Source organism: Oryza glaberrima, chromosome 2, assembly GCF_000147395.1.
Source record: "Oryza glaberrima chromosome 2, OglaRS2, whole genome shotgun sequence".
Classification (NCBI taxonomy): domain Eukaryota; kingdom Viridiplantae; phylum Streptophyta; class Magnoliopsida; order Poales; family Poaceae; genus Oryza; species Oryza glaberrima.
In genome coordinates, this window is record NC_068327.1 from 27,294,604 (window position 1) to 27,308,782 (window position 14,179).

Consider the following 14,179-nt stretch of genomic DNA (forward strand, 5'->3'; position numbering starts at 1 on the left):
GGCTTAGTGCCCTAGTGCGTCGCAGGCTTGCAGTCAAAAACGTGTCCAATCCCCTGCGAACTGAGGACACACCACTTCAGGTTTGTTCGTTGTGGTGATCCTTTCTTGTGCCCAGTTGAAGAGTGTAACAAAAAAAAAGTTTAGGACATTACTGAGAGAATGGATTAGTGATCCTAGTTGGATCTAGTATGTAGACAGTTTTAGTTTTTTTTTTCCCTTTGTTTGTTGCTACCGTAGCATGCTCCTGGCTTGTCTCTGTCATGGAGTCGAGGATCTTGCTAAGTTGGGTAGCCTGCCAGGTGGTCCTTGTTATCATTGGATATGGTTGGTGGGCTGGAGGCTTGGTGCAATGGTGCCAAATTGCCAATCCCTCCTAGTAGCATATACTGAATTCAGATTTTTTTTCTTTCCCGGGGAATATGAATTCAGGTTTTATCATGTATACTCCCTCACTTCCTAAATACAACTATTTTTTGGTACGCGGATTTCAGTGCACGGGAATCAAAACATTTTCAGCCAAACAAGTGACGAGAATCAAGCGATTTAAAATTCGAAATTCGATCAATAAAATGACTGAAAAGAAATCTTCCCTCCTATCTTTAATCTCTGCTATACAGTGTAAAAAGTGCTTATACTTAGGAATTAAGGGAGTATGTGAGTCTCTGAGATCTCCGATCTCGTTAGCGTTGGTGGCTCCTCGGATGTGGACCTGGTGACCAATCATCGGATTAAGTACTTGCATCGCGATACCTGAACAAATGCCAAAACCAATTCGATCGTCTCGCCATGCTCTCGGCTTCTTCTCGCACAGCCAGACTGATCGTGTTAGCTCGTCGCCACCAGCCCACCACCATCATTTTCTAGCCTGCTACTACTAATGCTAAATCTGCTACTACCACTGCTAATCTGCTGCTACTGCTGCTGCTACCACCAAACACAACCGACTGGTGGTGACTGCCACCCAAGGAAGAGGCACCGTCGCGTAGCATTGAATTGGATTGACGGGTTTGAGCAGTGATCGCAGCGTTGCTGTGCCGTCGTCGGTTTTAACCACGCAGGCAGGGGCGGCGACCAGCTGCACCCAACCGCGCACTTCACCTTGAATGCTCTCATTTACTCCGCCTTCCTACCGAAATCGTCCGCTCGCCGCTCGTCTCGTGCCCTTCGGTTCGTAGGGAAGAGTCGCCTCCCCTCGCGTGGTGCCGTGCCGTGCAGTGAAAAAAAAAAAAAACCCTCTCACCTTTTCACTTATACTTATATTTATATTTATATCAACTAAAATTTAAATTTTCGATCTTAAATTTAAAGTTGATTTTAAAATGTTTTTCATCATAGTTTATTTTTCAACTTACTTTTACAAATGTATAAAAGTTTTATTCATAAATTATTTTTTATTTGTAGATATATCGTTTTTTTTTCTCAGATCAGCCAAAACGATGGGCCTGGCGGATCGATCGGCAGATGGTGCGTGCCGCGTGCGTACCAATGTGTCGTCTCTCGTTGCCATGTTGAGTTGTGGTAGCGCCTGCGTATCGGTGGCGCCGAGTATTTATGGCACGTTGAAGTGAGCCGGTTTGACCGTACGCCCATCACCGGTGTGTGTACGCTTGCACGCTGGACACTTTTGCATTGCACGGGAAGCAGGGCTTTCTCTCCACGTCCACGGACCGCCTGCCTCCCTGCAGCCACTGAGACACGTAGTTGCAGCAACAGCAGCGAGGTCGGACTCGGACGCTACGGCTGAGCGGGACCAAACGTGCAGAGGCATTGAATCATCCATGACCAGCTTGGAAGGAAAACCAAGGCCCCGTTCGATCCAAATTTGTGAAAGCTTCACCCTGTCCCTGTGCATCAGCTGTAGCGATTATGAGGAAACGCGTGGGGTTGTAGGGGAATCTGATTGGCGCTGCTTCTCTTTTTGGGGGGGGAGATATGAGAAAAACTGCTTGAATGGGATCGTTTTGTCCAGCGCATGATTGTTCCTCGCCCGGAACTTACGAAGGGACTGGGATTCTGAATCAAGCTACTGTGACTAGGGATGAAAACGGAGCGGATAGTTTCCGTCCGCTCTGGATAAAAACGGATACGGATACCTTTCGGATCGGATATTTCTCGGATAGTTCGGATACGGATACGAATACGGATATTTTCTCCCAGATATGAATACGAATATGGTACCAGGGTTTCCGTCGGATACGGATAATAATTCGGATATCCGGTGAACAGTGCTATTCGGATATCCGCAGGACCTATGAGACATACCCCATATCTTTCTAACTCTATAACCTTCAATATACCTTTATAGATTTTAATAGTAGTTTATCTCTTAACACTAGTCCATACTATTAATATTATTTAAATTTTAAAAAATATTTATAAATTATACCTCATTTTATATAAAATGAGCTAATTATATATGTTGATATTTGTTTCTATTAGAAGTTGAGTTGGTTTTCGTGTTCCGAGAAAAAATTGTTTCCGTATTCGTGTCCGATCATATTCAATTCTTATTCGTATTCGAGATAATCCGTATTTGTTTCCGTATTCGAGCTATCCGTATTCGTTTTCGTATCCGGTAAAAAATATGAAAACGAATATGGTATAAGCATTATCCGTCCGTATCCGCTCCGTTTTCATCCCTAACTGTGACAAAACAGTTGCTAACTTGGTATTAAAGTCGATAAACGCCGAAACGACGACGAAGACGATGACCATATGCACCAGTCTTCTTCCACTTGCAGATGAAAGTGGATCACTGGAAGCGGAAGCGTGAGTGACACTGACACCATGGACGACGGCCATTAGCAGCCGAGTTAGTTTGGCCACCTACTTCTCTCGTCTCGCTAGAGCAATCTTTTACACTTTAATAAGCGTCCTAGCATCTCAAACGGACGTAAGTAAAATACGAGCCGTGTGACAACGCAAGGACTGACATAACACAAGCATGGCTTTTCGCAACTAACAGAAACTGCTTGGAGAGGATGGCACTTGGGCAGCCAACAAGCTTGCTAGCAGCTAGCCCAATTCCGTATATAAGTGAAACGTTGGTGGTTAGCGATATCGCTTATGCTGACTAAAACAGTACCTGCAGCAACTACACAGATTTTGTTGGTGTGACCATGAATGAAGCTCAGTACACTTATTATTAGCACGGTAGTGGTATCGATGGACCTGGGACCCCCGAGGCCCCAATAATGAATATATCTCTGTAAAGGAATTAAAGGGTAAAAAGCCCTGCAGAGCAGACAAATGTTAGTAATAAATATATAAACTGCAACATCTGAATAACTGAGACCTTGGATTTACCAGGATGGGAAAAAAGAACGAACCAAAGTACTTGTACTATTTCATTTAGCAACCGAAAACAAAGGTACCAGTCCATGCCATGTTAATTTATCTTGACCTGACAAACTGATGGTACAAATGTAATGTACCAATCACCAATCTCACCACGCCAGATCAAAAGGGCACAGTTCGAGGGGGAAACCTGGTGTCTTTCTAGTAGTCTACTGGGTTACATGATTTGTGGTCCATATTTTACAAACACGGGCGGTACAAATAACAATCGTAACAATACATATACTACAAAAATAATAAACTACATATACTCCAAACTCTGCCCAAAAAAACACGCTTGTATCCGGGAGGACAAGCAAAAACACTAAAGCGTCAGAGTTGTTGAACTTAGAGAGAATGAAATCAAGCTGTAACAAGTAATCTTAGCTTCCTGTCATGCTTTATCATTGAACTTACACTCTCTACAACCAACACGGTCTGCAAAAAAGTGGCAAAAACAATTTATATTCAAGTTTAGAAAGGAAAATGCATAGTAGGACTTAGGATAAACGTTTTATCATCTTACGATAACATTCAGCACTAATCATTCTAGAGAAGTTGTAAAACGCAAGAGTGCTTAGCTAAGTACTGGCCATGGCAAGCATAGCACAACAAATAATGCGGAACATATTGGTTACCTGAAGGCAAGTGTAAGCCAAACCAGTGGCAAAGTAGAAATTTGCATTGCCAGTCCCCTGAAATTATTGTCATGTTAGTATCAGTGGCACACAATACTAAGAGAGGGGAAGGATGGGAGAGGGAGATACCCTCCAGATCCACAGGTTGTGCATGACAGGGCTAAGGAGAGAGACTCCGATATATCCAAAAAACAAGAAGAAAGTGAATTGCATCTCTACAAAATGTAAAGAGAAACCATTAGTGTTGTAGTGTAAAACTAAACCATTAGTTTTCTAGAGGACTAGGAGTCATTCAAAATATGTTAAAAGAAATGTTAAGCACCTGCTAATTCATTAGCAAAGAGGCCCAAAAGACCAAGATAAAGAGCTGAATCTCCGACCTTCAAGATAAATCATAATATGGTATCAATGAACTTGTGGGAAAAAAATCAGGACAACACAAACAAAAACAGCTTGATGAAATTTTACACAACCGAGGGACTAAATTTATAGGTATTATCATGTAATGTGTACTTACCGATGGATACGATTTCAATATTGCGACAATTGCTGTGTAAATGAAGGCAAGGAAGCATGGACGATGCTTCAGACGGATTGCCAATGGTAATACCATAAAAACAATGTTCATATTGAAGACTATAAGGAAGAAGCTTCTGAAAAAGTCAAAGACTTCAGCAAAGAAGTACCTGCACAACCCCTTTAATGAGACAAATGGAATATCATTGAGTTAGTTACATAATTTGATCAAAACTCACCATAATACACCAATATTTGGCGATAGGTCCTTAACAGTAAGGATAAAACCATATGTCCTGCAGAAACACAGCACAAGTCAATAGGTAATGGCAAATAAAACCAATTGATTTCAAATGAAAAGAACTAAGTATGAACTAAGGCACAACAAAGTTGACATGTTGGAGTGGATAGAGCAACATGGTGTTACTAGCATAAGATCAAACATGCTAATACCAGAAACAGTACTCCTTAAGAAAATCTGTCCTCGTTCCTCCTTTCAAAACTTATCTTTAGTGAGGGAAAGTAACATAAACTAGCACAGTCCCCCCATCTCACTCAAACACAAATTTTCATGAGTACCAAAGAAGCATATATATTCTACTAACAAAGAGTTGAGTATCTTACTTTTCAAACATCTCCTGAAGACCACCCACTTTATTTAGAACTATGCTGCTCAATAGCAACACATAAAATGTCCAGAAAAGCATCCACAATATGAAGTGGAAAACTGGTTTCCACAAGAATTGTTGAACATCTCTTGAGCTAGAACTTTTATCATTGTCTGATACGTCAGTTTTACTGGCACTTGAGCTTTTTATACGAAATACTTTTGTTGGAGGAGCATCTGGACCATATCCCAATAAAAGAATGATCTGGAAAAAGAACTTTGTTCTCAATAGCTGACTATACAGGTAATGGAAGGCATTATCAAATAGATGAATATAAGAGTACAAACAAAGCTTGTGGCACAAACCGGTACAATGAGAATTGCAGGATAAAGAGAGAGATGTGTAGCCATAACATATCCAAAGGCAGCAAGAGGAGCAAGACCTAAAAATTAGAGACATTCCAAGTTTTAAACAGCACGAGAACTTGTTAGACTTCTATGTCACTCAAAAGATAGATACTGTCTTCATGAAATTGTTGCTACTGATGCTTTGCCAAATGAAGGCCCTTTTTACATAACAAAAATGATTCTACTGAAAATTTAAAAATAGCAGAACATGTTGAAGAGAAACACGAATTTGAGTTGCACTTACGTGAACAGGCTCCATATATCATTATCACAACCATTAAATTCTCGATAGGTGAAGTACATGAACCCACACAAGTAACTATTGCCCAGGGGTTCCACAAATATATGAGGGAAGCAATATCTCCTGCACTTACGTTAACTGCAGGAACAGTATCAATAAGAACAATAAGTAGCTTTATAACAAACATTAAGTAATCACAAGATGAAAGCATCAGACTATCATTAGTAAATGAAGAATCACTAATTTTGATTCAAGTATAACGTTTCAATTTTACACCTTATAAGTTGCTAGAATCACAGTCATCTTTTTTTTAAAAAAAAAAATCATTCCGAAATGATGTATTAATCTGAAAATAAGTTGTTTCATAGCAATTCCGTGCATCTCTATTATGAAAGACTAGATTGGCTCTACAATAAAGAATGACAATTCAATGAGTCAATGAAATATTTGAAGCTTTGATAATATAATTCTGCAAGAAGCTCTGTATGCTACTCCATTGGTAAAAACAAGTAGATAACTAGTGTCAACAAACTAAGAACAACTAGGTCAGTATCCAATAAAGCATATTCTGCAAGGAGGGACACAAAACTGTAGGTCCTCAACTATAGTGCTCACCTGAATTACTCACTGCCTCTGTGAGCTCAAGTGACTTCAAGTTTCTGTTGCGTGCTATTTGGAGTCTACGACCAGTTGCTCGGATAAGCATGGCAGCTATAAAATCTACGGCCACAAAAATCAAACTGTCTTGCATTCATGAGTGTAATATAAATTACAAGATCTCCAACATAGTTCAAAAAGATAATGGAGTACATTGGAGGCTTCATTTTTTTTATTTGGTCTGAATCATTACATGGTAACATAAAAATAATAAGAACATAATTTAAAAAATCATCATAGAAAATCCTTTTCATCCATGGAAATCAAGTGGCTAATACTGTTAGAGAATAGAGACACAGATCCTAGGTGTAATGGAAAAAATTACATAACAACTTATTTACCTGCAATATATATGATCATGATGTCCAACAGACCTGTAATACCATGAAATACAAGGATGTGAGTATTTCAAACATTGATCTGATATTGTGATAAAATAAACCAATCCTGTCAAAGCATATAGCTGCAGTAGTGCAACCAATTGCGATCAGAGAAGCATCATAGACAAGGAATTGATCACCTTTTGTTAGTCAATGGACCAAGAACCAATAGAAGCAAAGGGGAACCATGATACATTGAACCTGAAAGACAAAACATTCACCGTGCTGAATAATCACTTCCAGTTCATGCTACAAGAAAAACACATTGCAAAGAGACCCTACTAAAACATCATGGATAAACCTATAACAATGACAAATACCTGCACAATTATTTGCTAAGTAAAAGGTATGGCAATTTTGCGCTTATTTTTTTTAACACACCCCATTAGTGCGGGCTTGCAGCAGTTCATGCTTAATGGAGCTTACTAGAAGAAGTAGCACCCAATCAATTTACTTTACTTTTAAAAGTGCTCTCATGTAGCTAGTAATTCCATCCCTATACTGAGCTCAACAATTCACGACTTCAGTTGTCCCCCCCAAAAAAAAGTAATCAAGCAAGATTAAGATGTGTGGAACGAACCGGAGTAGGGCGACATGGAAGCCTGCTTCAGCCAGTACCCTTCCGCCACTGCAAAACACACAGGAAAACAAGCTATTAGTCCAATTACGGCGACAACACAGCACAGCTCAAGTCTGGGACGAGGAGGCAGGGGAGCAAGGGAGCGCTTACGGCGGCGGATGGAGGTGAGGGGGGTGGAGACCTCGGGGCGGGAGGCGAGGTGGAGGTCCCCGCCGAAGAGCACGAGAACGAGCCGGAACCCGACGGCCGCCGCGGCCATCGACCAGAAGTTCCGGATCGCCATCGCCGCCGCCGCTGCCGCAACTCCGATCTGAGCACAGCCACCGCTTCGTCGTCACGGCTGTAACCGGAGCCGCGGCCTGGCGATTGGGCCTTCTACGCCAAGTCGTCATGGATGTCGCCTTTGAGTAATTGAGTTGGGCTTCAGCAGCCAGCACCGGTTGGATGGCCCAAATCATCTGCAATTCTTTAGTGTTAAGGCCCACATTAGAAAACTTTGGAAGCCCGACCTGGAAAAATACCAGCACAGTGTTTTAGAGTGGTTTTCACCAACAGGCACAAAGGTTGAAACGGGAAAATATGTGGTGCAAACCATATATAGTGGAAACTTGGAAACTACTGTTGGATCGAGAAACGATGTTAGAGTTTCGTCCACGTCACCATGAGTTAAAATTTAACTCGCAGATTCACTCATGAGTTAAAATTTCACTGGGAGTTAAAATTTAACTCATGGTGACGTGGACGAATCTCGAACATTCATTTCTTGATCCAACAATAGTTTCCAAGTTTCCACTAAATATGTGGTTTGTACTATATATTTTCCCAGGTTGAAACTGTGATCCCAAGTTCCAACTTCCAAGCAAAGTACACGTGTAGTTCCATATTGTATTACTACATTCTCATAAAATATATACTAGTAATCTAAAATCGGATTAGATATAATATAATACTATAATGTTTACATGTAGAATATGGATAAAAAGCACATATCCTAATTGGCTAGTACTATGGATTTAGACAGACAACACATATTATAGTAGACTAGTATTACGGGTCTAGATATAAGTTTATTATCCATATCCATAGTACGTCTAATCCGGTTTGCTAAAATCTTCTACTTCAATAATAACCCATATATGTAAACAGATACTTTTTTTTAAGATAACATTTGTGTCCAAAAAAAGGAAGCACAGATCATAAAAAGGTAGACAAGATCGAATCAAACTTCTCAAAATACCATAATGTCTTGACGATGACAAGTAGGGTCTGGTACAACATTATTTTATTTTAGCAAACTTATAAATTATTAAGACAACTATTATGGTATTATCAAATCTTGCCCGCGTATTAAAATGCCCAGGTCTCGCACGCTAGCTTCTGATCGAAACCGTCTACACGCAGTCGACGTCTACGCGACAAGCCGCGAGAACGTACGCCGCCGCCACAACACAATCCCAAGATCCCAACCTACGCAAGCTCACCATCGCCGGCCGTCGACCCAATCCCAGCGACCATGAGGCGTCTGCTCGTCCCGGTGCTCCTCCTCATGCTCGGATTGTCTACCTGCGAGTCCTCCGTGTTGCAGGACACATGCAAGTCCGTCGCCGCCGGCCACAAGTACGTCACCTACAACGACTGCATCAAGGCCTTCCAGGCCGACAGCGCCAGCGCCACCGCGGCCGACGCGCGCGGCCTCGCCGCCATCGCGGCCAGGATCGCGGAGAAGGCCGCCAACGCCACGTCCGCGCGCATCGCCGCGCTGAGAGCCGCGGAGAAGGACGCGAGGAGGCAGGACCGCCTCGGCGTGTGCGCGGAGGTGTACTCGGACGCCGTGGACCAGCTCGGGGAGGCCGCCGAGGACATCGCCAGGGGCGGGGACGAGGCCACCCAGGACGCGGTGACGCAGCTCAGCGGGGCGCTGGACGCGCCAGGGACGTGCGAGGACGCGTTCGGCGAGGCCGACGACGCGTCGCCGCTGGCCCCGGAGGACGCCGAGTTCGCGAAGCTGGCGACCATCGCCCTCGCCGTCGCTGCGTCCCTCTCGCCGCCGCCATCGACACCGGCAACCATGGATTGATACTGTCTATTAATCATCGTGATTCGCGCATAATTAGAAATTTAGCATCGTGGACTACATTCAACTATAATAAAAGATTTTTCGATGATATGTTAAACTTTTTATGCTTTACTTGGAAGGATTTTGTCCAGTGCCTTGCATGTTACGCATGCAACGTGGTTTAGTGGGCGAGTAGCCAGCTTGGAATCTCATCTCGCGCTTTTTTTATACTCCGTACGTGGTATGTCTTTGAACGTGGGTGCTAGCTGTTTTCTGGAAGTGGGAGCGTTGAGTGGAAGCAAGGCGTGCTGCCTTCTGAACAGCACTTTTGCCTTTCGCCTTCGCTCCCTTCTTTTCTATGTGGCTTGTTGGCATATATTGCTACAAAATTGTACTGGTAAATATACAGATATATATTGATCTGCTGCGAAATTATGATTTGTGTATCGTTCTGGATTATTTGGAGTTTTAAGTAGTACCACGTAAAGGCCATTCGGTAATTGAGCAGAGCAGCGCTAGATGTTGATCTCAAGAAAGATATATGCATCAGAAGCCAATGAGAGTAATAGTGCCATTGATCATGGATTCATGTCTTGACGTTCACCGGTAGCCAGAAACTGAAAGATCTAAGCCAGCTTTCTTACCGCATCTTGCACGATTCATGCTCTTGATGGCATCGTCTATCGTCTTATTGTTTGGGTGCGTCGAACGTAACTGAGGTGGCAGCACTATATAATACCCAGATTAGAGCCTAGCTCATTGGTTAGATTTGGGGCAGGGGGAGATAATCAGAGAAAAACCCTCTCATGTCGCTCTCCCCAGGGGTGGCTCGGGAGGCAACGACCCGGCCGCCCCTCTCCCCCACCCCCATCCCCTTCTCCACCTCGCCGTCGCCTGAGCGGCCGCCGGCGAAGCCGCGCGGCCGCAAGGACGGCGGGGCGCTCCTCGCGCTCGGGCGGCCTGGGGAGTTGCCCGGAGTGGCGACGGCGGTGTCTGCTAGATCCGCGCCGTTCCGCCCGGATCTGGCGGGATGGGCTGGCGGCGGGGACGACGACGGTGGCAGTCGAGGTGAGTTGCGCCGGGTGGTGTTGTGGGTGATGGCGACGGCGTTGGGGTGGCGATGGTGGAGGCCGCGGATCCGGCGGTGGCGCACCCAGATCCGGCGGCGGCGCGGCGGCCGGCGGTGGCCAGAGCATGCAGGCACCCCGCGGCTGCCACTGGCGTCCTCCGGCGCCCCTCTAGGCGTCGGCCGGCGTTGGTGGAGAGGAAGACGGCTGGATCTGGCTCCTTGCCCAGATCCGGCGCGTCCTCGTGTGGGAACGGGATGGTTAGAGTCCGGTCGTCGTGCAGGTGGTGTGAATATCGCAGGTATCCTCGGTGTGCAGGTGACATTTGGTGGCTCCTGTCGTGGATGCTATGGTTGATGGGTGCTCCAAGGCAAAAGTCTTGCTCCGCTCTCAGTGCTAGTAACGGCGACACCCTTGGGCGCCGTTCACCTTCTTGAAGGCGTTGCTACTGGAGCCCTCGTTCAACTCCACTTCAAGAGTTTTCTTCGGGTGAAAACCTAGATTCGTTAGGATCGGACGATGTCGCTGTTGTCGGCGTAACCTTCTTGAAGGCTTCGTTTTAGGAGTTTATCTCTTGTTGGACGGCTGTACTTAGGTTCAGTTTATCAATGTCGGGGTTTTTGTCGGTTTTCCTTTAATTAACCGTGCTGTTGTAAAGTTTTTTGGGTTCGATTTCCCTTATAAACTGGATCAATTCTCTTCTTCTATAGTGAATTGTAGGAGCTCCCTGCCTGTCCCCTCAAAAAAAAAAAGATTTGGGGCAGGGGACCATAAGCTTAGAAGGGGCTCAGAGAAGGTGAGGGATCGACAGGCTTGCAGCATTGTAGAGTGCAAAGAGAGCCCGTAATTAGCAGTTTTATGAAAACGCAAACCCCCAAATGAAAGGCAATTCCAACTAATCTGAAAATTCTGATGAACCTGAGGATACTCGTCTCAGTGTGTCTGTGTGCGCTCTAATCTTTTCTCCTTTTTTTTTTCAAAAAAAATCTTTTCCTACATCTGGGCCGGCCCGTCCTCAGGACGTACACGTTCTGCCGTTTGCGATCGGTGTCTGCCGTTTGCACGAATGAAGCAGGCCTAACATTCTTCTTCCGAGAGACGTGGAATTACGAAGGAATAAGTTCATCTGAGGTTTTTAACTTGTCAACGAATCCGATTTTCGTCTTCCAACCAAAAAACCAGATACAACAAGTCCCTTAACTGTCAAAACCAGTGCAGATGAGGTCCCTCGGCGGTTTTGGCTGACGTGGCGCCTACGTGGCTAATTTGACTCGGTCTCCATCTGATGTGGCACTGACGTGGAGTTTACGTGGCAATTTATCTAGAAAAACAATAAACCTCGTGGGACCCACATATCAGTTTCACACACAAATTAATAAAAATGGTGGGGCCATGTGGGCCCAGGTGTCATTCTCACCCATCCTCTTCTTCCTCCTCTTTCCCTATCTCCCCTCTCTTCCTGTCTCTCCTCTCTCTCTCAGGCGTGACGGAGAGGGAGCGGCGCGCGGCGGCGCCGACGGGAGAGGATGCCGTCGCCGCCCATAGCGAGGATGCCGTCGAGGTCGGAGGGCGGTGTGGAGGACGGTGGAAACGGGGGCGGGGGCCGCGATGGTGAGGGCACGACGGATTCGGGCCACCACGCCTGTCCCCTCCGGCCACCACGGCGGCGGCACGCCCTTCTCAAGCAGAAAGCGGCGCTGCGGCGGGTCGCAGTGCTGCATGAGCGCCGAGAGCAACGAACCCAGCGTGGTGTCCTGCAGCTCGTGCAGGAAGTGCGGCCCTGCCGGCGCGGCGCCGCCGACGTTGCCGTCGCACCCCGGCACGGCATTGTCGCCAACAAATTGTCAGCCTGGTACTTGGCGATGGCGGCCGAGCCGTTGCGGTCGAAGCGGACCTTCTCCTTCCACCAGGAGCGGAGGTTGTCGGAGGCGCTGCTCACCGGCTTGCCCTTCTCCGGGATGATGCCGTACACGAACCCCTGCGCGTTGCACACCTCCATCATCTTGAGCATGTACTTGAGGATCCCGTCTTGCTCCTACGACTGCTGCTGCTGCTCATGCAAGCTCCGCCGGCGGGAGGTGAAGAGAGGGGAGATGGGGAGAGGAGAGGGGAGAGAGATGAAGAGAGGGGAGAGGGGAGGAGGAAGAAGAGGAGGGATGAGCATGAGCAGGAAGTCCGCGTGTCGAGAGCACCACGAGTCCACGACGAGGACCCCCATGAAGAAGCCGAAGCTGAGCACGGCGGACCTCGACACGCGGAGTATCTGCTTGACTGCTTGCCGGAGGCATCTAGTAGCCCTGCAAATTAATTAAATCAACAGCAAATTAATTAATCAGCAGACGAAGATAATTAATACTCCTAGCTAGGTACGTACGTTGTCGACGAAGACCGTTCCGAAGTTGCCGACGATGTTGATGATGCCGAAGACGAGTCCCCCCGAGCTGAGCATGGCGAGGTAGGAGCCCTTGAAGTTGCCGGCGACGGGGCCACACGCCTGGCCGTTGCGCGAGAGGTCGGCGGAGCAGTCGCTAGCGGCGCTAGCTGGCGACGGCCATGAGGCGGTCATACACCACACGCGGGCTGCCGAGTTTGGGGCTGGAGGTGTGGACGAGGAAGACGAAGACGACGAGCACCGCGTGCACGACGATGGAGTGGATGTAGCTGGCGAGGAAGGTGGCCTTGAGCCCGCCGGCGAGTGTGTAGACGACGACGCCGAGCGGGATGAGGAAGCTGGCGGCTTAGATGTCTACTCCGGTGAGGCCGTTGACGACGGCGGAGCCGCCGAGGAGGAGCATGGCGGCGTGGCGCAGAGGAGAGGGGGAGAGAGGAGGGGTAAGAATGACATCCCGCGTGGGCCCCACATTTATTAAACTAATGTGTGTTAAACTGACAGGTGGGTCCCACGAGGTTTATTGCCGCGTAAGCGCCACGTCAATGCCACATCAGATGGAGACCGAGTCAAATTAGCCACGTAGGCACCACGTCAGCCAAAACCGCCGTCCAAACCGCCGAGGGATCTCATCTGCACTGGTTTTGACAGTTGAGGGATGCGTTGTATGTTGTTTTACGGTTGAAGGACGAAAATCGGATTCATCGACAAGTTAAGGGATCTCAGATGAACTTATTCCAATTATGAACACAAGTCCAAATGGGCTTATATTACTGGATTGTTTTGTTCAGGGAGAGAAGCCCAAATCGAGAGTGCGTAGCGCAGCAAGGAACGTGTTACGTGGTCGGGACACCGGAGAACCCAATGCAGCCAGCTAGGCAGATCGACGAAAATCTCGACCATGGACGGGCGTCGTTTCCGGCGGATCGGTGTCCGGTTCTCAGCATCCCATTCCATTCGATGTGTGTCCTAACTCGATCGTAATCTCTTTGCTACAGCAACACAATCCTAAAAAGGCCCTAGGATGACGCTGATGCTTCGTACACGATGGAACTACACTAGAGTAGTCCACTCGTGTCGGAGCACTTCCCGGGTGGATAGCATACGATCTATGTTCCATTACGTACTATTGTGCGGCACAACTAATGATTGTACATGTATGAAGTACTTTCTTAGCAAAATTTGTTCATAGATACTTTCAAAAATTTTGGTGTTGGCTAGGGGACACCGTTAAAGCAAAAAAAAACTTTGGCTCGTTCTTTTTACTATATACTTCCTCCGTCTCTAAATATAAGGGATTTTTT

General features: G+C 46.4%; 2 protein-coding genes and 1 pseudogene across 2 annotated transcripts; 1 reads left to right on the top strand and 2 right to left on the bottom strand.

Moving 5' to 3' along the window:
• Positions 1 to 3,281: 3,281 nt before the first annotated feature.
• LOC127761036 (uncharacterized) lies at positions 3,282 to 7,729 on the bottom strand. The gene is made up of 14 exons (XM_052285242.1): positions 7,514 to 7,729; positions 7,364 to 7,411; positions 6,924 to 6,984; positions 6,745 to 6,777; positions 6,362 to 6,486; positions 5,750 to 5,884; positions 5,464 to 5,540; positions 5,115 to 5,362; positions 4,730 to 4,786; positions 4,492 to 4,660; positions 4,297 to 4,354; positions 4,104 to 4,189; positions 3,975 to 4,031; positions 3,282 to 3,774 (listed from the first exon to the last, which is right to left on the bottom strand). The coding sequence occupies exons 1-14, from the start codon at positions 7,644 to 7,646 to the stop codon at positions 3,700 to 3,702; spliced, it is 1,362 nt and encodes a 453-aa protein (XP_052141202.1). The 5' UTR covers positions 7,647 to 7,729; the 3' UTR covers positions 3,282 to 3,699.
• A 1,019-nt stretch (positions 7,730 to 8,748) lies between these two features.
• On the top strand, positions 8,749 to 9,841 carry LOC127761842 (putative invertase inhibitor). The gene has a single exon (XM_052286173.1). It carries the CDS (start codon positions 8,877 to 8,879, stop codon positions 9,438 to 9,440), a length of 564 nt encoding a protein of 187 aa, XP_052142133.1. The 5' UTR covers positions 8,749 to 8,876; the 3' UTR covers positions 9,441 to 9,841.
• A 1,653-nt stretch (positions 9,842 to 11,494) lies between these two features.
• LOC127762633 (protein ETHYLENE-INSENSITIVE 3-like 2) lies at positions 11,495 to 13,052 on the bottom strand (annotated as a pseudogene).
• Positions 13,053 to 14,179: the final 1,127 nt, after the last annotated feature.